General features: G+C 45.9%; 1 protein-coding gene across 5 annotated transcripts in view; it reads left to right on the forward strand.

Annotated features, from left to right (window-relative positions):
* Positions 1–472: 472 nt before the first annotated feature.
* Positions 473–22,193, forward strand: part of LRMDA (leucine rich melanocyte differentiation associated) — a 1,116,706-nt gene continuing 1,094,985 nt past the window's right edge. For all 5 annotated transcript variants that reach the window (XM_027597158.1, XM_027597159.1, XM_027597161.1 and 2 more), the window contains exons 1-2: positions 473–877; positions 7,148–7,248. In XM_027597158.1, coding sequence (XP_027452959.1) covers positions 542–877; positions 7,148–7,248 — 437 coding nt within the window. In that variant the 5' untranslated portion in view covers positions 473–541. The remainder of the gene's footprint in view (positions 878–7,147; positions 7,249–22,193) is intronic.

Below are 22,193 nucleotides of genomic sequence, written 5' to 3' on the forward strand. Positions count from 1 at the left end.
GTGTGTGTGTGTGTAGGGGGGGTAGGGGGGACTGGGGGTGGAATTTGACCGCATGGATGATTTTGAGCTTCACAAATAAGAGGGAGAGAATAAGAGAAACCTGAAATTTGGGGACATCATAGATTTTTCTTCTCGAGGGTTTATTACTGTCAGCTGGGGGTGTTTTTAGCTGAGCCGGCATTTTATTTATAAGGAAATTCAATTCCCTCTTCCTCCCACTACAAATGGAAACTCCGCCCCACCAGGTGTCCTTTCAACCACTCCATTTCCCCCTCAAAGTTGGGGAGGGGAGTTCAGGCCAAGGCCCCTCCTCCCTGCAGTTGAGGACAGTTATGAAATCTGGATTGTGAAATATAGGAAAGGCCCGCCCTCCATGTCCCCCGCTAGGACTCAGATGGGGCCCCCCTCATGCGAAGCCCTGCTCCCCCTAGGCCGCCCCCGACTAACGCAGTAGAGTTCTGGGCGTGGAGTTTTGGGGGGATGCTATTCCCGGTCCCCTGGCGCCTCAGGGCGCGATGAGATCCTGGGGCGCCCGGGGGCCATGGCGGAAGTCAAGGGGTCAGGCCATTCCGGGACGCTGGGGGCCACCTGTGGCGGCGCGTGGCGGGGGGCGTGCCTAGGCTCACCCGCTCGAGGGCCCGCCGAGAGCAAGCGGCGGGCGCAGCTGAGCCCAAGTCCCAGCACCCGGCCCGCGCCTCGGGCTTCCGCCGGGTCAGCTGACTACTTAAGTGCGGAACTGCGCGCCCCGCCGTGCTGCCAGCCGCCGCCGCGCTCTGCGCTCAGTGCTCGGCTCTCGGTGCTCCGCGCCTGCCCTCGGTGCTCCGCGCCGCGCGTCCGCCCAGTCGTCATGGCCGGGCTCGTGGTCAGTGGAACTCAAGTAAGTCCGCCAGGACGAACCCCGCCCTCGCTGTCGGTGTGGGGAGGGAGTGCTGGAGCAAGGGGCCACCCCGAGGTTAGAAAGGGCGCCTCGCCCCACTCAGGGGGGCTGCGTCTCCAGCTGGCGACACTTTCAGGTGCCCAGGCCTGCCCTAACTTGGTAAGGACAGGTCCCCTTTGGGGCCTGGCATCCCTCCCCACCCCCCCGCCCCCGGCTGTGGGAGAAGAGGGGAAGGCCCGCTAGGACGACCAGGTCCCCTCCCGCCTCCTCTGTCCCTAGTGCTCACTGCTAAGGCCAGCAGCGCCAATTTCTCCATCAGGCAGAGTGGACCATGCCCACAGCTGATGGTACCTTTTGGGACTCATGTGTAATGTCATAATCAGAAGAAAAATAACTTTGGTCAAAGAAAACATTTTAATATATTCATCTTTATACTAATGAAGTTGTAACATACAGACATTAGGGGTGTGTGTCTGTGGTTTATTTATTTTTTAAGGACCCCAGGATGGCAAAAGTGCCGAGGTCCCACTAAAGACCATGAAAATCGTAATGCATTCCTGCAGGCTCTAGGTTTGGGGGCCACACTGCAGACTGCCTCTGGAACCTAAACCAAGGCCCCTTATTCAAGACAGGTAGAAGGCTAAAGTCCCCCTACTTTTATTTCGGCATCTGATTTCCCTTTTTAGTTTATTATATGGTTGACATACAATGTTATATTAGTTTCAGATGTGCAAGGTAGTGATTCGACAATTCTATACATTATACTTGGCTCACCACAAGGGTAGTTAGCATCTGTCACCATGTAACGTTATTACTGTATGCCTGCCCAATGCTGTGCTCCTCGCCCCCAGGACTTATTTTATAACCGTTTGTACCTCTTAGTACCCTTCACCTATTTTGCCTATCCTCCCACCCTCCTTCCCTCTGGCAACCACCAATTTGTTCTCTTGTATTTGAGTCCGTTTTTGTGTTTTGTTCGTTTTTAAGATTCCACACGTAAGTGAAATCATATGGTATTTGTCTTTCTCTGACTTGTTAACACCTAGCATGATACCCTCTATGTCCCTCCATGTTGTCGCAAATGGCAAGAGCTCATTCGGCACATGACTTGTTGAGCTGGTGTCTGTGAGGAACGGCAACATTCCAGTTTCAACTCTGGGTGACAGACACCTAGCCTCACTTGCTTTCAGCTCTGTAGTGGAGCCTCAGGTGTTCTCAGTCATTGCTGGAGGGATGCTGGGCCCCGGGGCCTCTTACCTTCAGGAAAAGCCAGGTCTCTCCTTTGAACCTCTGATTAAGCCAGCCCTCCTCCCGCCTTTCCTTTGCATGCCCTAGAGAAATAGTTCTGAGGTTTTGAAGCTCACCCCTTGGATTGCCTAAGGCAGGTAGTGTCAGGCACAGTTAGAGTTTTGAGATTACTCTGGGCAAATGTTTCCACCTTCTCCGAGTTCAGAAGTGAGCAGGCCAGGGAGGTACCAGCCTGTGGGAAAGGTTAAAAATGATGGGTCTTGGGGCGCCTGGGTGGCTCAGTCATTGGGCGTCTGCCTTCTGCTCGGGTCATGGATCGAGCCCCGCATCGGGCTCCCTGCTCAGCGGGAGGCCTGCTTCTCCCTCTCCCACTCCCCCTGCTTATGGTCCCTCTCTTGCTGTGTCTTTCTCTGTCAGATAAATCTTAAAAAAAAAAAAAAAAAAAAATGATGGGTCTTATTTAGATGGCAGGGAAAGGGGCTTTTGGGAGTTAACATGCTTGCCTAGAGGAAGTGGAGGAGGGGGCCTCTGCCAAGAATGTCCTGTTCCCCCCTGACCCTAGGTCTCTGCATTTCAGACCCAGCATTCTTTGGGTGTAGCTTCTTCCAACTTCTTGGAGCACTTAACAGTAGGGCTGAGAACTTTCTTGTGCCTCCTTTTCCCCTGTTTCCCTAACTTGATTATTTTCCTGCACCCCCTGCTTTTAGCCTACTCCAAAGGGCTCAAAGGCAATCATTAACCTGTTGGTGAGGCATTTTGAGGATTAGGGGGCTGTTTTAAGCAGATGGAGCTGCTCGGGGAGGAGCTGAGAAGACAGGCTGAGAAAATGCTCCTGGGGTGTTAGTCCCCCAGGTCCTGAACCTCCTAGGCCAGTGGATCTGAGTGGCAGCCCTGGGGTTTAGGGTATTTTTTTTTTTTTTTAAAGTATTCTGCCTCTTTTAGTTTCTAATGACAGCAGTAAGAAGTAGTAGTTCTTGGAATGTGTGTCACATGCTACTTCTCAAATTTTGGTAGAGGCTTCTTAAAGAGGAAAAAAACGCCTTCTGATGAGCCCATAGTATTTATACTGTTTCTTTTGCAATGTTGCTTAAATGTACAAACATAAAACCAGATATAACTTTTTCGAAGTTCACGGAGACCTATCCCCCAACTAAAGAGATGGCTTAAGTGCGCGCGCACACACACAACCAACAAAAAAACAAAAGACCATACCACCACTAAAACAATTGAATGAGATGGATGATGTTGAAATTAGGTCACTGCTTTCAACACCACCTCGGACTGACTGCTGTTGCCCTGGGTTTTAGGAGTTCCACTGGCCTATATCAGCCCTCCCTCCACTCTCTTCTGTAAAATCTTTTTATTCAACATGAATCTGACTTCATTTGGCCTTCTCTTGGCTTGAATGCATCATTTATATCAGCATTAAGTCCTCAATCTTCTTTTTCCACTAGTTGATGACCAAATAGTGGCATCGATATAATTGTAGATACGAATGCAGACTTGGAATTCGGGCACTGAAATCTCGTGCCAAGAGACATGGGAATAACCAATCCCTTTCTTAGGGATATTGGTCTGATTCAAATATTTACTGAGTGGCCACTAGGTGCTGAGGACAGGGCTGTGTACTGTATGTTATCTTCTCATTGCTGTAAGCTGGGGATCTATAACTCACTGGGCTATTTCATGAAGATTGACTAGGTAACAGCCAGGTGGTAGGCTTTAATAAATGTTGGTTCCCTTATTCGTCATACCTTTTGGATGCGGTTAGTGTTAGACTAGTTTACAGAAGAGACAAACTGAGATTGTGACCCATCCAGGATAACACAGCCAGTAAGTAGCAGCACGGGGACTGTTTCTATTCTGACAGAGCTTTCAGTACAGATTTAAAATCAAGGATCTTTCACCCCCGCTGGTTGGGGTCAGGCATCAGAAAATAGTCGTCTCTACACACAGTCTACTAACAAATCTGTCCTCAGAAATGTCCAGAGGGCCTGTCTCAACTGCAAAGAGAAATCTGTAGTCTTCTGATCAGGTTGGTAATTCCCTGTGGCCTCTGCTCAGAGGGGCTGGCTGTGTGTATGTGTGGGAATTTTGCACAGACCTTCTTGTTTTCCTCTCTCGTATCCCTCTTTGGTGAGGGGTGCGGGGGGAGGATCTTCATATGTTTTCATTTCCCTGGTAGTAGTGTCCCTTTCTGTTACTGTTCCACACGGGGGGTAGAAGTCTTGGGATGCTGGTGCTATAAGGTAGGCAAATGAAAAGTACAAAACTTGGCTCTTCAGTCTAAAAGTAATTGACTCAACACAATGACTTGTTCTGGATGTGCTTTTGCTTCTGTGGCCTTTAGGGTCTGTTAATCTCCATTTCCCTTATTTGCTCATGTAGCAAACTGTTTTTGGTCTGGCTCTTCTGGCTTGTTACATGAGGTTGGGCCTATGCTCCACGAAGCTTCCTGACATCCTGGGAGGTAATGTCTTCCACTCAGGAGCACTTCCTAAACATGACTTTCTTCTCGTTATGAGTGTTGGTTGCAGTGCCTGGTGGTGGCTGCTTGCTGCTTTTAAGCCTTGTCCCTCAGATTTGGACCCTTAAATGTGGTCAGCTTAACTCACATCTCTAAATACTCCCAGTTTAGCATGGGGGTTGGTGGGGGTGAGGTGTCCAAGCATGCGGATGGCTTATCAAGTTGGTTTTCATACTAAATTTGTGAGACCTGGTCTTCACTGCAGAACAAATTGTGCTTTAGTTTTCCTGGGATGTTGGGGTAAGCTGTTGTAATAAAACAAGCTGATAAAAGTCTTCTTAGGCATGTAAATGGTCTGCATGCTTCATGGTGATAACTTTCTTGGTGCTCCTTTTGCCTCTTGAAAGGGGATCCTACAGAAGAAGGAGGGGAGCAAATCTCCCTCTCTTTCCCCAGGTTCTGATGCTCCTCTGGGGCTCTCAATATCCTATCATGAGGTAGTTCACGACCTTTCAGCTAGGAAGACGCATTTTTGAAGCCAAAACATGATGATAGATGTACCACTGGTGTTTATTGATCCAGAAAATCTACATCCACGTGTGGATTTGTAAGAACTCCATGGCTCCCAAATTGGAAGTTCCTATTCCTGGTGCAGGGCTTTATCATTAAGAAGCTGTATTACCCTGGGTATGCTGCTGAAGTCTTAGTTTCTTTGTAAAAACATGAGGGGTTTTGAGAAACTGGGTCCCTACAAGATTGAGTCCTTGGTTGAGTCTATAAGGACAGAGCTCAGTTTCCGCATCTAAACCTCAGCCTCTATGCTGTATACACCATGGAGATCTTGAATAATATCTATAAGATGGGGGTGCATGATGGGGTAAAAGGGATGGGTTTTCTGGTGATTTCCGTGGGCCTGCAGGGTCAATGTGGTATTCTAATACAGAAACTGCTGCTGATCAAGTGGGCATCCTGAGGGAAATTGAAGTCCGTAGATTGATTGGGACCTTATATCCCCAGTCTCTTCTTGCTGTATGATTTCCATCTCTGCTTGGAAGCAGAAGTTTATTACACAAGGAGTTCTGAGGAACAGCTGGTCCCATGTAGAAAAGGGAGGTTGCTAGATTGAACTTTGAGACCTTTATTTTTTAGCCTGTGTCTTCCTGAGTCCAAATTATCTTATCAGAATCAGCTATTTTTCTGTCCTTTCTCCCCCCCGCCCCCGTCCTCCAGAAATGAAGTTACTAAAGGAGTGAGTACAGGATCCTGTACTGTCAGCAGTTTGACCCCATTGGATAGGACGGGGAGTAGACTTGAAAATTGAGCGTATTAGGGTGCAGTATGATTTTTATTAGGCGGAGTCCTCTGAAGGTGCTATTTCTATAGTTCTAGGATTGAGTATTAGTCATAATGTTCAACCTAATATCTAGAGTTCTATATGGCCACCATATTCTTGTTCCCCATTAGGAAGCATAACCCCCTGGGGAATCTCTTACTTATTCCAAGACATTCTTACCTTACGTGTAGGAGGATATGCATTTGTGGGGAGAAAGGATCAAGACTGTAGGCATGTAATAGGCCTGAATTTCTACCTGGCCGTCGGGGGTAGGGAGTCCTTTACGGAAGTATCCTATGTTTTGATCCACTAGCCAACTCTCACCCATGGGTTTGTTTTATGGATTTTGGAATTCGTGCCCTGTGGTTGAATTGGCAACTGTCTGTAAAAAATGGTTTTCAAAGATTGAGTAGTTGGAGCTGTGAGGAAGCCCTCTGACCTTCCTACAGTCAAATTGTGGCATCAAATTACAATTCAGCTTCTTAATATTTGGGCACACACTAGATTGTTAATAATGATAAAATAAGTAAAAGAAGGCCTAAGGGAAGAGCTCTGCAACCCGAGTAGGGTTGGTTGCAAAAGGCTCCCTGGAGAAGAGAGACTTGGAAGCTGTGGCCACCTTTCGTTTCCCTGTCGCCTTCAAATCCCCTTCGTACAGAGTGGGGGACATTTTATACGAAGTGGTAATAGGATGGGATTGGCGGTCTGGGGAGGTTTTCTTGTCCAACCCTATTTTTTCCAGCACCCTGCAGGTGGAATGCTGGTAAGTGCATCTGCTGTGTCTTTTATGAGGTAATGTGCATAACAGGGTATTTGGGCGGCCGGTGGGGGCGACAGGGGAGGAGAGGGAGGCGGAGAGCCAGAAGGGCAGCTGTTGGGAAGGCCCCTGAGCGAGAGGCTGATTGCTGTGATTATATCGGTGTGCTCTGACATGGGGGCTTTTCTGGACACCTGAATCTGGCCAATTTTAGTCCAATTTCCATTGTGCTGGGATTAGTCTACATCATGCTAAGTGTACCAGGAAAGGGGAGCTGTTGGCAGAGTCCTTGAAGCCCCCAAAGCTGATTTGATCAGGAAAACAGTCACAAATGTGGCCTTTTTTGTGTGTGAGGAGCGCGTGCGTTTAAAGTTGCGGAAGCAATCTTTAGATCAATGACTCCCGGTTGGGAGCAGCTGGGCGATTTCCGTTTGCCACATTGTTTCTGTTCCCTTTAATTTCCAGGTGTCCTACATAGGCCAGGACTGCAGAGAAATTCCAGAGCACCTTGGCAGGGACTGTGGACATTTCGCAAAGAGGCTCGATCTGAGCTTTAACCTTCTGAGGTATGTACCGTTCACAAGATGCAGACCAGGCCAGGGAGGAACCAGTGCCCCTGGTCACGGCCTCTAGGTCCAAGTCACCGTCCAGTTCTGCATAGGGTGTGGGGCTCTGAGACATGTGGAATCACACCCCAAAAGTGGGACTTTGCTTCAGATGAATCTTTGGCTAGCCTCTTTGTGCCACTGAAAAAGCTGTGAGCATGGACCATCTCCCCCGAGGTCCTATTAGAGGACCATTGCCATGTTACATTGTTCTTTTCCTTTCTTACTGATACCTATGCAGAAAAAGTTAGAATACTCTTGGGGAAGGAATGAGATGGAACCAACAAGAGCATTTTGTGGCATTTAGGAATGCTTTTCCGGGTAACCCCATCTCCCAAAGATATGCCAAATCACAGGTAAGGTGCATATATGTGTGTGTTTTCTTTCTTTGATTTTTTTTTTTTAATGAATTGGAACCTTAAATATTTTGTGGTGATTTCTCCCAGATGGTATTTCAAAGCAATTCAGACACTGTTGGCATGGGGCTGGTGGGAGGGGGAACTCTAACAACTGTTCCAATCTTGGCAAAAGTTAAGTGTGATCTTCTATACTATTCCATTGGAGGATACAGACAGTGATTTCATTTCTTCATAGAAGGTTACCAGTTGTGAGTGGTTTGGGGGCTTGGAGGAGGGAAGTAGGAGGTACTTGGAAAGCAGATATCAGTGGGATAAATGAGCAGGGGTTAGGGTGGTGGTTTTCCTAATAAGCTGTCCTGTCCTCCGAAAGGAACAAACTGTCTTGGGGTGGAAGAAGAGATGAGGAGCTCGAATCCCACCCAGGGCTCAGGCATTTTTGTGTTTCCACGCCTTGGAGTATTTTCTCTCCCAGCCTCTGAGGACCCTGGGGAATTAAGAATTTGAGAGAAGATGGATGAAACTCAGGGCGTTAAGGCCCCAGTAGGTAGAGGGGACTTGAAGCCAACAGAGCTTTTTGGGCTGGTCCTTACTGAGATGCATGGTCTTCTGGGAAGAGATGTCCAGAGGGTTATGTAGAAAGAGAGTGGGTGCTGAGTGCGTGCGTGCAAGGGTTTGTATGCTTCTGGGGAGATGTGGAAACTGAAAAGTCACAAACTAATAGGTAGTGATGAGGATGCCAAACAAAGAAATGCTGACTCTAAAGAAATGAAGGATGATTTTTGGTCCTGATACCCAAGGACAGGACAAAAGTACACAGCCTGGACTGGTTGGATGGTGCCTGAGAGGTGTGTGCCCCTTAAAAAGCTCCCCGGTGCAGACGCAGGGAAAGGGTTTTTTTGCTTGGACATTGGAAGGAGCTCTTTCTGGGTGCCTGGCTTCCAGAAGCTTGGGGCATTGTGGCTCAGGCTGTGGCTGCCTTGCTGGTGGGAGCCCGGATGTGGGTTGGAGGAGGCTGGGCCCCATGAGGGAGTGTGTCAGCGGGGACAGGTCATGGGACTGAGCTGTCAGGTCTGAGTAAACAGAGCTGTCTTTGTCAAATGCAGAGGCCCTGCCTCCCTGTGGCAGAGAATGGGCTGGACCCCGAGAGGTAGGGGTGTGTGTGTGTGTGTGTGTGTGTGTGTGTGTGTGTGTGTGTGTGTGTGTGTGTGTGTGTGTGTGTGTGTGTGTGTGTGTGTGTGTGTGTGTGTGTGTGTGAGAGAGAGAGAGAGAGAGAGAGAGAGAGAGAGAGAGAAGAGCAGAGTCAGTAGTGAGAAGGGGCTGTGGGCTCTGAGGGGCTGGATGTATAAGGATTTATCATCAGAAAGGACAGGTTCTAGAGGCAGGGCAATTCAGTGAGAGGGAGGTTAGTAAAACAGGTTTGGAGGGAGGGGAGTTGTGAGTTTAATTCCCCTTTGTTGAGAGGAGAACATTTCTGTAGTGTTGAGTTTGAGGTGCCATCCCATCTCATCAGGGTCCTGTTGTTTTTGGTGTGTGATCACCACACTGGGTTATAGCTGGATTGGGGCAGGGATGAGCAATGGAGGGGTGTGCACATGGTGTAGGCTTTAGAAGGAACAAACTTGCAAAAAGTAGGAAAAAATTTTTCTTTACATGTAGATTTTTTTTTAGCCTTCCAGTTCTCCTCTGCCGTGCTGTTACTCATCATTTTGTAGTCGTCCAGAGCTATTTTGTGCATATGCTACAATGTGAATGTCTTAAGTGGCCATATTGTATTCTTTCTTGCCAAGATATTAGTTAAAAGAGAGGCACCAGGCTTCAATTAACCACTCATTAGGAACATCCTTCTCTGTTGTCTTACCACTAATTTATAACTATACACCATCAACATTATTAATCTCCTTCATGAAAGTGATGGTTCTGCTGATTCTTCCTATGGCCACCTGTTCATGCTGGAGGGAAGGATACTTATGGATTTATAAGCTCTAAACTTTGGTTTTAGGTCACTATACATATAAACTTTTATCCTGTTATACCTCTGCCTTCTCTCCTGCATTAACTATTGTGAATCCTCTGCTTCTTGGATCTGCCAATAGTAAAATAGTTACCTGTCCCTGCAGAAGGTTGTGGAAATTCAGGCTATACTGTTTCTATGACTCTGTTCTGGGGGAATGAAAGACATCGGACTCTTCCTAGACATGATTCCCAGGGACAGGTGATTGCCATCCACACTGGAATGGGGGATAGAGGGTTTAGAGAGCTCATCAGGTAATGCTTGAGAGGAGTGTTGCTTCTTGAATTTGAATGCATTAATGATCACAAGTCCAATGTCTGTGTCTGCATGAAATCATACTTTAATTTTTTGAAGATTGTTTTTTTAAATAGAAACATCAATATAGAAATGTTAAACTCAAAGGTATAAGGAAATGCTCTTTCTTTCAAATCACTGACAATCTTAACCACTGGAAATCACCACTGCTGACATTTTGTCTTCCAATCTTTTATAATGCCAAATATTTAAAAATGATGCTGTTGCTCACATTGTGTTGGAAGCATTTTCCTATCATTAAATACTGCATTACAGTTTTTAATGGTTTCTTATTTCTTAGTGTTGGAGATTTAGATTGTTTCCAGATTTTTGCTGTTAAAAATGTTATAAATATTCTTGTAATACTCATGAATAGGTCTCTGATTAGTTTCTTGGGATAAATTCCTAGAGACCTGAATTGTTAGAGGGCTCTGATGAAGATGTCAGATTGCCCTCAAGAGAGGTTCTACCAATTTCTGCTACTAAGAATATTTGAGTACCATTGTCCCAAACTCTTCCTTGAACTTGTTTTTGAGGTTTTCATATTTTATTTTTACTGTGATCAATAAAGAGATCCTGTGCTTTAGCCAGTGCTAGTTCCTTGATCTGCTCAAGGCAAAAAGAACTTGTTAATGAGCTATTCCAGCTTCAGTTTTCCTTTTTCCCAGGATTGGGAAAGGACAGAGTTCTCTGTGGTGCCCATCCCATGCCCCCAAGGGCCCTGAGTCCTGAGTGGTTTGAGTGGGTTGCTTGCTGAGCTTGTTGAACACAGCGGGCAGAGCAGGGCTCCTGTGGCAAACAGTGATAAATACGCTTGTGTCAATCTGGCAATAAAATCAAGAGGATTTAATTGATCTATGGCAACAGGAAGCTGACATTTTAAAAAATTAAATTATTTGCACTTGCATCTTATTTAGCATCACTCTGATAAATGTACTCGATTGGGGAATTGCTTAGGAGAAAATTTCTTAGGTGGGAGCTTGCTTGTTGATTCCTTGGCTTTGGCCAGGATGAAGAAAGTGAAAGACTGGAGAATTTGGGAAGCTCCGGTAAAGAAATGGTGGCTCTGTGCCCCCCACCCCCCCCCAAAGGCAGTGAAGTGGACACTCAGGGGTACACTGTAAGGCCTCGAGGACAGGCACACCACCATTTGTGTCTGTTATGAACTGCTAGATGAAACTGGGTCTGGTAACTTGCTGCAAAATCGGGAAAATGGGCAGGGAATTAAAAGGAACCAAGGCTTTGTAGTTAGACACCCCAGCTTGAAATCCTTCTGTCACTCACCAGTTGCTTAACTGGCCTTAACCTGATTGCAGGAATTCTGAGTGTATGACTGTGTAAAGTGCCTAACAAATTACCTGGCACGTAATAGGTCTTCCATAAGCCTAGCTATAGTTAGAGCTAAAACGTGTTGCTGGGGAGGCTGAAAGCCCAGGCTTGACCCTCCACAGGGGCCATTTCAATCTATTGTAGTCATTGGGGTTCCTTATGGACATTCGGGATTTTCTCTCCTTCTGTGCATGGTATGTTTGTACATCGCTGCATCCTTTGGTGTGACCAACCGGCAGAAACTTGAAAAGCTAGTGCACAGTTTGCCATTTACTCTTCTACCTGCTGTAATCACTGGGTTCTGACTATAAAAGAGCAGAACCTTTTGCTGATCCATGTTGGACATTCATTTTAAATGAGTGCTAAATCTGTTTATAAGAGTTTAGGGTATTAATGCAGCATAACCTACCGATGCTAACCAATGTACTTCAGTTCTCCAACTGTCTTTGACATTCCGTAGGCTCAACCCAGTTGTCATCTACATGTTTTTCATCTTTGTCAGTTAGGAGCATACCTTTGTTGATAGTACGGTGGGAATCGGTAAGAAAAAATTCCCCACCCAGACTCGCAGGAGAACAGTTGAAAGGGCATGTTCTGTTGACATGGGTCTGCATCAAATCCTTTATTTGGAGTCAGGCAGCTTGTTCATACATATTTTTCAAACCCAAATGTAGTGGTCTGTCTTGGAGAGCATGTTGATAGTGGAGTGGGGGTGGCAAAAGAGATGATGATAGAGATGATGGTAGAAAAGATAGACTTTAGAAAGATAAACTGTTAGTGAATTTTCCAAATAGTTCTAGGGCATTGATAAATTCCAAGGAGGCAAGGGTCTTTGTGTGCTGGAACGAGTGTGCTAAGCTGGGCAATGTTGTGAGAAGCATCTTTTTTTGTGCCAAGCATATCACTGGCCATTCTCATGTCTCCAGCTCCCAACAGAACATACAGCCAAAAGGTGAAGTGGAAACATGACTTGACAGGTACTATGTAATGTCTCAGTAGCAAGACTTTGATTTCCTTTACTTAGACTTTCTCAAGTAACCTCCATGACTGTAGCACCATCAAAAACAGCTTGAATGGAAGGGAGGGAGGGCAGATCACTAAGGGAACAGGTATCCGGGTTTAAATGGTATCACTCTCTTCCTCCTCCAAGAATGTCCTGACTTCCTGGATTTATAACCCTCTGGTCAGGGAAAATGGGTTTTGAGCCACTGTGGGTAAGACTGGGCTGGGGAAGTTGTGGTAGATTAGAGAGAGTTGTCTAAGGGGCCATGATGAGGTTCAGCTTTCTCATAGATAATGATGATCCCTGTAACTTGCAATGTGATTTAGAAAGTACTTTGACAAACAGTGTCTCCAGATTTCCTACTGTGTTTGTCTCCTGGATAAGAAATTCCTAGACTTTCTCCTAATGCCTTTTATTTCCCTTCTCATCCATTTTACTCCCTCAGGATCTTGGGTTTAATTTCCCTTTCTTTATAAAGTTTGTCTCCCTGAGCTTTTTGAACTCGGGCCTCACTGCTCTGCCCTCTCCCTCTGCCCTGCTGTCTATCCTGAGGACCTCACACTGTGCCTGTGGACAAAGCTGCCCTCCGTCTAGTCAGGGCAGCAGTTGGAAGCAGTGGTGTTTTGGGGGAGGGAGTAGAGATTTGGCAAGCTTAAGCCTTTCAGACTTTCTACTCCCTGGCTCTTCACGTTCTCAACCACGAAGTTCTGTCACAATGATGGTGGTAGGGGCTCTGCTAGCATTTAGCGGGTGAGGCCAGAGATGCTTTGCAGGGCAGGGGACGGCTTTGGACAAAAAGAATCCTTCCCCATGCCAACTGCGGTTTGTTGAGGAAGACCTTTGAATTCTGTCCCAGATAGGTTGTAGAGTGACTCTCTTGAGTTTCACAATAAAGCAGCCTTACAAATAAGCCCTGAGAGGTGACTGGCTTCTCTCTCCAAAGGAGTCCAGGGACAAGGTATCAAACGAGTGACATCAGTCATGTTTATTGTCTTAATATTATGGAGCTCTTACTACATGCCAGAGCTGAGCAGAACACTTCAAGGGTTATTCAGTCTTCCCAATAGCATTTTACAATGTGACTGTTACTACCCACAGTTTACAGGTGAAGCAACTGATCCCCAGATGGGGGAAGAAGTTTGCCCCAGACTACTCTGATGGTTAAATGGGAGAGGGGGGATTAAGTGGCCCTGGGGATTTGACTTCATCTCTACGTTACTCCAAACTGCTTCTTAAGATACAACTTGTTGCTTTTTTTTGCGTGAGAGAAGATGGGCAGCCGTTTCCAAGCCTATATTTCCTTGTGCAGGGAGAAGGTTTCTTTTTTTTCTTTGACAATCCTGAGCAGCCTGTGGAAGCCACCATTGTGGGGTCACAGTGGTTTCTGCAGCTCCAAATTGGAGACCCTGTTGGCTTCAGTGTTCTATCTGTTGCATTTTCTCTTCTGTTTCTCCAAAACCCCTATCTGGAAACTTTGGGTTCACAGGACCTCATGGTGAGACCTGGTCTGGCTTGGAGGTGGGAGGTTCCCAGGGAACTCACTCCCTTTTCTTGCCCCCTGGGCTGTGAGGTATGGCTCAGATGAAGGCCACTGTCATGGGAAGTGGCTTAGTAATTGCTGTGGTTCAGACTGTTCTCTGTCCCAGCCTTGAGATGGGGACCATTACTGCATGCGTGAGTTTTGAGTCTGGAGAGAAAAGAGGGTGTGTGTGTGTCCGTATTTGCACATGTATTCACTTGCATGCACACACCCACCATCTGAAAAACCTCTTGTCTCCTCAGGGACTGCAGTATTGGTGATTTCAGCTGTCCCTGCTCCTTTATGATGAAAGGGGAACGATTATGCTTTTTGCTGGGTGTCTGTTTAATTGCAGGGATATAATAACTACAAATTCTCCCTGGCCAAGACTTTTCTAATAAAAGGTCTCTTCTCTCCCAGCTGCTTTCCCTTCCCCTTCACACCCCTACCCCATCACTGCCACAGCATAAGGTCACTCAGAGTTTTAAATGAGGGAGAGAGACCCATATGTTCAGGTTTCTAGAGTCCATCTCTCTCTCTAAAGACCCCTCCTCCTCCAGACCCATCATTACAGGGATCAGCTATGTGCCCCCCACCTTTGCACCACCTCCCCTAGGCTCCTCTCTGAGTTTATACAGAGCCCGATTTTCAGTCTCGTGGGTGTCTGCTTTTTCTCTGTTCTGAAGAAATAAGAGACGGGTAGAACAGGGAAGACCAAAAAAGAGGTTAAAAAAAAAAAAAAACCCAAACCATTCTTGAGATAAAGTAAGACTTATTAAAAACAATTGGAGGGGAAAGCCGGAGAGGGGGTATTAACCCCCACATGCCCCGTTTTCTGCAGCTGGAGAAGTGTTTTAAGAAAATGCACCATTGTTAAAAACTTTTTTTTTCCTTGATGGATTTATTTATAAGGTAGAGAAATATTTTCCCCATAATTGGGTAACTCTTAATAGTAGCAATTGCATATTTATCAGTGTGAGGGGCTGTTATTAATGTAACTGTCAGGCCCAAACACATTTCTGCATTAAATCCATTTAGTATGTGCATTATTCGGGCTCGAATGTCACCGGGACATCAAAGCCCCGTAGGCATGGAGAGCTCAGTGCCCTGCTGTGGCTGCCGAACAGGCCCTTGATCAATAAATGTAACATGTTAATGCAGAGCAAATAGAATAAAAGATTTCTTTGACAAGACATGAAAAATCACCTTGTGGCAGCTGGTATGTGATGCCGTTTCTGGGGAGACACTAGCAAAGTTGATCTGACAAGTAAAGAGGAGAGATGATGGTTGTAAGGTGCTTTTGTTTCAAACTTCTTTCTTGACCTGTCAGGTTTTGAAGGCGCCTCAATGGCTCTTTTTTGTCATGTGAAAATTGTAGTCTTAGGTAGTTATGAAGCAGTTATCTCTTCTCAAATTGTGAATGCTGCTGTTTAATTGATTCACTTAGCATTTGAAACTGTCACGCATTAATAATTGCAAAATCCTGTAGACTCTGCTCTGGTGTGTGTCATGCTTAAATGTGTAGTTATCAGAAAATTAATATCCTTAATGAACCAGTGCTTTCAAACGAACATTGCATGAAATCTCTTTTGCCCCTTGATTTGCTGAAGCCACATCCGCCAGTTTGCAGAGAATCACCTCTCGACAGTTTGCTTTCTTGATGCCCGACAAATACCAGCTTTGCTGTGGGTACATCGCATGCTCAATGACAATAAATATAGTAATTATACTGGAGTTAGTAATTAACATAATTGTAGTCAATTACGGCAAATACAGTGCAGAGCAATAAATGAGAGGGGAGAAATTAGCAAGCTAATTGATTTATCTTTACTTGGCTTTCTATTACAACTGGCAGGGCTGTTTTTCTTGGGGTGGGGAGGAGAGCAGAGGAAAAAGTGCCCACAAGGATTGTTTACAAGTAACTGAGTTTGTTTTGAAGTTGCTTTGTCTTTTGACTTATTATGCGTCACCCCCCCCCCCCCACTCTGCTTACGAGGAGGAAAAGGGAGAGAAAAAGAATTTAAATGCCAAGGGAACATTTTTGTTAATTTAGCTACATCAAACCGAATGCAGCAGCTAAAGCGAGACAGGGTGTAGCTTCCACTAAGGCTTGAGGAGTTAGAATTTTTTCTTCCCAGCTATCACTCTGGTAATTCGTGTGTGTGTGTGTGTGTGTGTGTGTGTGTGTGTGTGTGTGTGTGTGTGTGTGTGTGTGTGTGTGTGTGTGTGTGTGTGTGTGTGTGTGTGTGTGTGTGTGTGTGTGTGTGTGTGTGTGTGTGTGTGTGTGTGTGTGTGTGTGTATGCGTATGCGTATGCGTATGTGCCTGTGTTCTAAGTCTCCATCAGCGAGGAGGTGCTTTGCCGAATAGTACATAGGGGGGTTATATATGCATGCTAATTTGCTCAATTTTGTGCTGCTGGCTTGGCACAAGAATTGGGCATATTTTACTTGGTTCAGCCCCCACTTGGTCTTGTTACGCCTCCTCCCCTTGGTACCTAAGGAAGAGCTGGTGGAAAGGAGTGGTCAGTGTTGGAGAGGGCAGGGAAGGGGCTTCAGGGAGGACCCCCTGTGCACTTTGCCTTCTTGGCCACACTGCAGCATTCCCTAGGGTCCTGGGCTGTCACACTCCTGAGGCTGCCTGGAAAGTTTTTGTTGGGGCCTCTGTGCCTATTGGGTTTGAGTTGGTTTATTCGGTGCTGCCTGGAGCCCTGGTTAATGGTGTTTATGGTGCACCCCCTGTTCTTTGTTCACCCCTTTCAATGTGACCACTGTTTACGCCACTCGGGGAGAATGTGTGCGTGTCCGGTGGCTTGCGGTTGCATCACAGCCTGTGTTTTCTCACAAATTTCAGAAAGTTTTTTCTTTGCCTCCTGACACAGTAGGGGCCAAGTGACTAGAGCTCTTTCAGGGTTGGAGTGCTTAAAATCTTACCCCGGTATTACCCAAGGTGAAAATTCAGTGCTTTCTGGACATGACCATTCAAGTATCTGGCATCATGTCTCAAACTTTTCAATCCTCCCCGGTTATCCCCCTAAAAACTGAGCAGTTTAGCAAACAAAAATTTGTTTCAAAGACTTTTATTTAGCCCTTCTTCCTGAAGACTTCACTGGCTCCATTTCTAGTGTAATGTGAAGGGAGAGTTAGAGGCAGCCGTTTTACTTGTACATGGATGGTGCATAGAATCCTGCAGGGCCTCCTGTGGAATTCAGTTTTTCGGATGAATGCTGCCCGTATCTTGGAACAATAGGATGTACTTGGACACTGCTTAGTGTGGTCATTCTTCATGTGTATTTCATTTGGAAATCAATTTCTGATATGAAATATTTATATACAAGGAATCACTTAAATTATTTAAAGTTTGCAGGCATAATGGCCTTTCTGATGAAGTCTGAAATTATCATAGTAAAAATATATGGATTTGAGGGGAAAAGACTGATCGTTGGCGGGGGCAAGATGGTCTCTGGATCTCTGGCCTGAGTTGGATACAGGTCAATGAGAAATGGGATGATTCCTAGGTATAGCTTTGTTTAGCAGGGAAAAGGTGCATTCTCTATATTGTCTACCTCCGGTGAGGGCACTCTGCTGTGAGCTCCTGGGAGAAGCAGTGCGGCGGGGGCTGGGGGGGTGGAGACCAGACGACGTGTGGAGAAAGGGTTAGGGTTGTGCTGTTGATCACTGTCAGAATGTGACATCCGTAGTATTTTTGTCCCTGTAGACTCCCCTCTGCTCCTGGTTTTTATGCTGTTTATTCTCCTGAATGGTGCTCAGATGTGGAGCAGATGTGAGTGGGGAAGAACCTAGGATGATGGCAAAGGAAGCCTCTTTTTATTTTTAATACTGTAAAACTAAAGTTGCCCTCATCAGAGCTAGTTTCATTTTGTTTCCATACTGCCAAAGAAATAACAGGTTGGGGGATTATTTAGATGTATTCTGTTCAAATAAAATGCTGTTTGCCGAGGCACCATTTCCCCAAGATGCTTTTCTGTTTCACAGAGACCTACACCTGTCTAGATAATTAAATATGTACGTTTTGAGGTGCTTTATTTCTTAGAAATTCTAGTGATTTTTCTTTTTCTGAAATCTGTTTGGCAGCAGCCCTGTTGATGGAACCTATGAAAATGCACTGTGGGCTGGAACAGAAAGTCAGAGGGGGTGGAGTTAAGAGCTTTCGCTGTCCACTTTCCGAGAAGCCGGATGAGTGGGCATTCACTCACTTGCATGTCCATTTGTGAGGGGGTGCCCTGGAATTGCGTGGTGGGGTGTTTGTTTCAGGGACTTATTTTTCAGAATGTATTTCCTGTCCCCTCTGAGTGTATCAGGGTGGTAGCCCGATTCGTCAGGATTTACACCTCCTTAGAACAGTGGGTGAGGAGGACCCTGAGGATGACGCTAGGAGGGTGGAGTGTCTTCACCAGTGCTGACAGTTGAATTGTGGGTCTGTCTTGGTGGGCTCTTGTGAATTCTTCCCAGATACCTGAGCCAGACTAACCTCACAGAAGGCTAATCATCCTTCCAGTTGTAATTAGATAGAACAAACCAGTATCTTGAATTCTGTTCTTGGAGGCTGGGCTCTGGTAAGAAAACTCAGCCTGACCTGTGGTATAGAAAGATGGAGCCTGGCCATGACTCCCAAAGGTCCTTTTGTCAAGTGTTCTGCCTCTGAGGAGTACTGCATTTGTTCCAGACCGTGACATGAAGCCCTGGAAGAATGACTGCAGGGGATAAATTTAACCATAGAGTTGAAGGGTTTTCTTCTCTTCCTCCTTTTTAGCTAGTGAGTGAAAGGCAGGCCTGGGGTGACCTAAGTCTTGGAGGATGCCAGCAGGGTTACAGGGGTCTTTCTCTTTCTAGCTGCCATGTATAACTGGCTCCCCTCCAGGGATGCACTTCTCTGTCAGGTAGTCTTCATGGTCTTTTAATGGCTCATGCAGCCATGACCATAGATGACCATTCAGCTAAGTGGAGGTGGAAAGTGCTCAGAATAGCATGGTTCCCCCAAGGCTGTCTGGAGTTGTCCTTAAGGGCTGGAGACCTTGGATCATTGTTCTTTGTGGGTCCCTTCTGTTTGCTATAGATATGTAAATATTCTGTGCAGGCTGAGTTGCCCACCACCTGGAACTTAGAGATGTGATGCTTCCCCTTAGAAGCTTGAATGCTCAAAGTGAAGATAAAGTGAATTCGGGTTAAATTATTAGAGCTATTTAGGCCACTGTCAAATCTAACCAGAAGATTTTGAGAACTTACTAGTTCTCTCCTACTGTTTACTGTCTGGGAAGCTTGCTCTCTTTGTGTTGGTGAGCAGCTATGGGAAGCCACATATAGAGAGGAAGGGTGGAACAGTGACTTGACCCAGGTCAGTCCTGGGGTGGCTCCCAGAAGGGTCTCCTTAGATAGCCACAGGACAACACACTACAATGCGGTGCCAGGGGTGTACTATTGATTCTCATGCTCAAGAAGGTTTCAGGAGGGAGGACTTGGTCAAAGGAAATACGAGGAAAAGATTAGGACTTGGGCCACACCTTGAAGAGAGCAGAGTTTGCCACGCTGGGTTGATTTCTGGGCAGGGTGAATAGCTCGCACAATGCCAGTGCTTTGGAACCGGGCTTGTCCCGAGTGCAGCTGGTGAGACCCTGGTGTCTGGGCCCTTAGGAGTTTGTGGGAGTCCGAGAGGAGAGAAATTGGAGAGGATGGCAAGCTCCCTCCCATACATGCAGACACTAATCTCCTGTGCTGTGCTGTGCAGAACGGGGGCAGTTCTGCAACATGGAAGCTCAATGGGGGAGGGAAAGGAGCCAGGCCAGAGTCTATGGTGGAGGCCAATCAAGTACAGATTTGGGTGGGGGAAGGTATGTGTTCTCCCTCTCAAACCTTCACCCTGTAGTGACAGGCATGTGGTGAAGACAAGCCAGCTCCAGCTGGTGGAGGGCAGCCCGTTCCCAGGCTAGGCAGGGCCTGAGTGTCGGCCTGACACACATACGTGGCAATTATGCTGTTTGAAGGGTCACAGTTAATGCAGTTCTTCCATGACTCCTGCTATAAGCATGCTGTGCCACTTAGCACCCAGCAAGGCCCTATAGGCTGGCCCCAGGCTCATTCAGAAGGGAGGAACCAAAACTTGAAATCTCATCTTTGAGAAATTGCACTTGATATTGTTGTTCCATGCCACGGTGTTTCTGCAAGGCTGCCACTTAAGGGTGCATCCCCTCCCCAACTTACACATTATTGGTTCTGTGAATGCCTGGGGGGCCTTGGCAGTAGCTCTGCCTCCCATTGGAATGTGAGCTTTTCCAGGATGGGATGAACAGCTGCTTTCAGGAGAGCCCAGGGCAGACGTACACATGTTATAGGTGCCCCTCTATTGGAAAATGAGATCTAATTTGGGAATTTCTCACTTGCTAAAATGGATGTTTAAAAACATGATGATGATACTTTAAAAGAGATAGCAGTAATGGTAACGACAGTTCATCTGTCGGCTTCCCCTGATGATCTTAAGTCCTTATGGCAAGGTAGGTGTTCATGGTTTGAAGACAGGAATGACAGTGTGTGTGGGGGAAGGGACTTTGCCGAGGGCTCGCAGCTGGCTGCTCAGTTTGGAGCCAAGACTCCAACCTCAAAACCTACATGCTTAGCTCATGCACCTTACTGAATTCCATTGCATTTCCCCCAATCCTAATTCATTGTTGTCCTCTTTAGCTGGTAAACTAGTGTAGGTTGATAACTAAACAGTAGAGAAGAGGAAATTCCCTTTCAGGCCCATGGAAAGAGAATAATCACCACCCCCCTCTCCAAACAAGTCTGGTGCTGTTTTGCTTTCTTCCCAAACTTAAACTTGCCCTCATCATTTTTCAGGGGGAGATAACCACCATAGCCAGTGGAGTCTTGACCTCAAAATTAATGGTCTGGAAGTCTGTCGAAAATTAGGTCAAATTAACTTTTATTTTCCTGTTCCTTTAGGAAGATGAGCAACAAAAATACCAGAAACTCCTTCTCATCCGAATAAGAGGCCTCTTGGGTGGGGTGGGGCCTCCACTTCCTTTTTTGGATCCACCTCAGGTGTGAGTTCCCTCACTGCTGTTGTATATCTGCACAGTCCTTTAGGAGGCATGAGTCTTTTTTTTCCTATCGGTTACAGGCAAAGAATTTTGTCCACTTTTGAGGCTGTCTCTGGGTTGCCCAGGAGGTAGGTTATTTGAATGCACATGCTTTGTCAATTGCTAGGCACCATGTAACTATAATTATTTTTCCCAGTTTTGAGATGTAATTGACAGAACACTAGTCCAAGGAGTACAACATAACTTGATATATGTGTAGATTACAAAATGATTATCCCTATAGGTTTAGTTAGCATCGTATAATGCGTTATTATATATATATATATTTTTGTCTTGTAAATGAGCAATCGAACTTGTGTTAATTTGAAGCTCCGTCATTGTTGGAGACCAACAAGCCAGAGGAGTTCTGGCAGATGTGTAATCTGGTGGACAAGCAATGAGCTCATGAGACAGGATATATGACTGTTAGTCTTCAATCCATCATAAATTATCTCTGAGATACTGAACAAGTCATTTATTCTGTGTTAACTTCTAACTGGGGATAGTGGACTCCTCTATCGGGGTGATAGACATCAAAGGAAATACTAAATGTAAAAGAGTTTTGTTCCTGTAGGTGATGCACCAAAAGAGCAGCTATTCCAGAAACAATTGACTTCATTTTAGATTCTTTGGTTGGTTTTTGAGTAGAATTAGCTTTAGGATTATTTAGCTTGGGGTCATGTGGCATTTGTTGCTTGAGACTTGTGTCCAAATCAAAAGGGAAATGATAGTCCTACACTGAGTTTCCTTGCAAGGAGCATGTGACTGTATTCTAAAACTATAAGTTTCTCCCCTCTAATTTTCTTGGCTTTACCACAAGTTGCCTTTTATGTAGTTTCTGATCTACACTGAATTGAACGGTTCTGTTGTAACAGGGTCTGTGTTAGCTTTTTTTTTAATATTGTTATGTTAATCACCATACATTACATCATTAGTTTTTAATATAGTGTTCCATGATTCATTGTTTGTGCATAATACCCAGTGCTCCACGCAGAACGTGCCCTCTTCAATACCCATCACCAGGCTAACCCATCCCCCCACCCCCCTCCCCTCTAGAACCCTCAGTTTGTTTTTCAGAGTCCATCTCTCATGGTTTGTCTCCCCCTCCGATTTCCCCCCCTTCATTCTTCCCCTCCTGCTATCTTCTTCTTTTTTTTTCTGAACATATATTGCATTATTTGTTTCAGAGCTACAGATCTGTGATTCAACAGTCTTGAACAATTCACAGCGCTCACCATAGCACATACCCTCCCCAATGTCTATCACCCAGCCACCCCATCCCTCCCACCCCCAACCACT

The sequence above is a fragment of the Zalophus californianus genome, chromosome 15 (assembly GCF_009762305.2).
Source record: "Zalophus californianus isolate mZalCal1 chromosome 15, mZalCal1.pri.v2, whole genome shotgun sequence".
In the NCBI taxonomy this organism is placed as follows: domain Eukaryota; kingdom Metazoa; phylum Chordata; class Mammalia; order Carnivora; family Otariidae; genus Zalophus; species Zalophus californianus.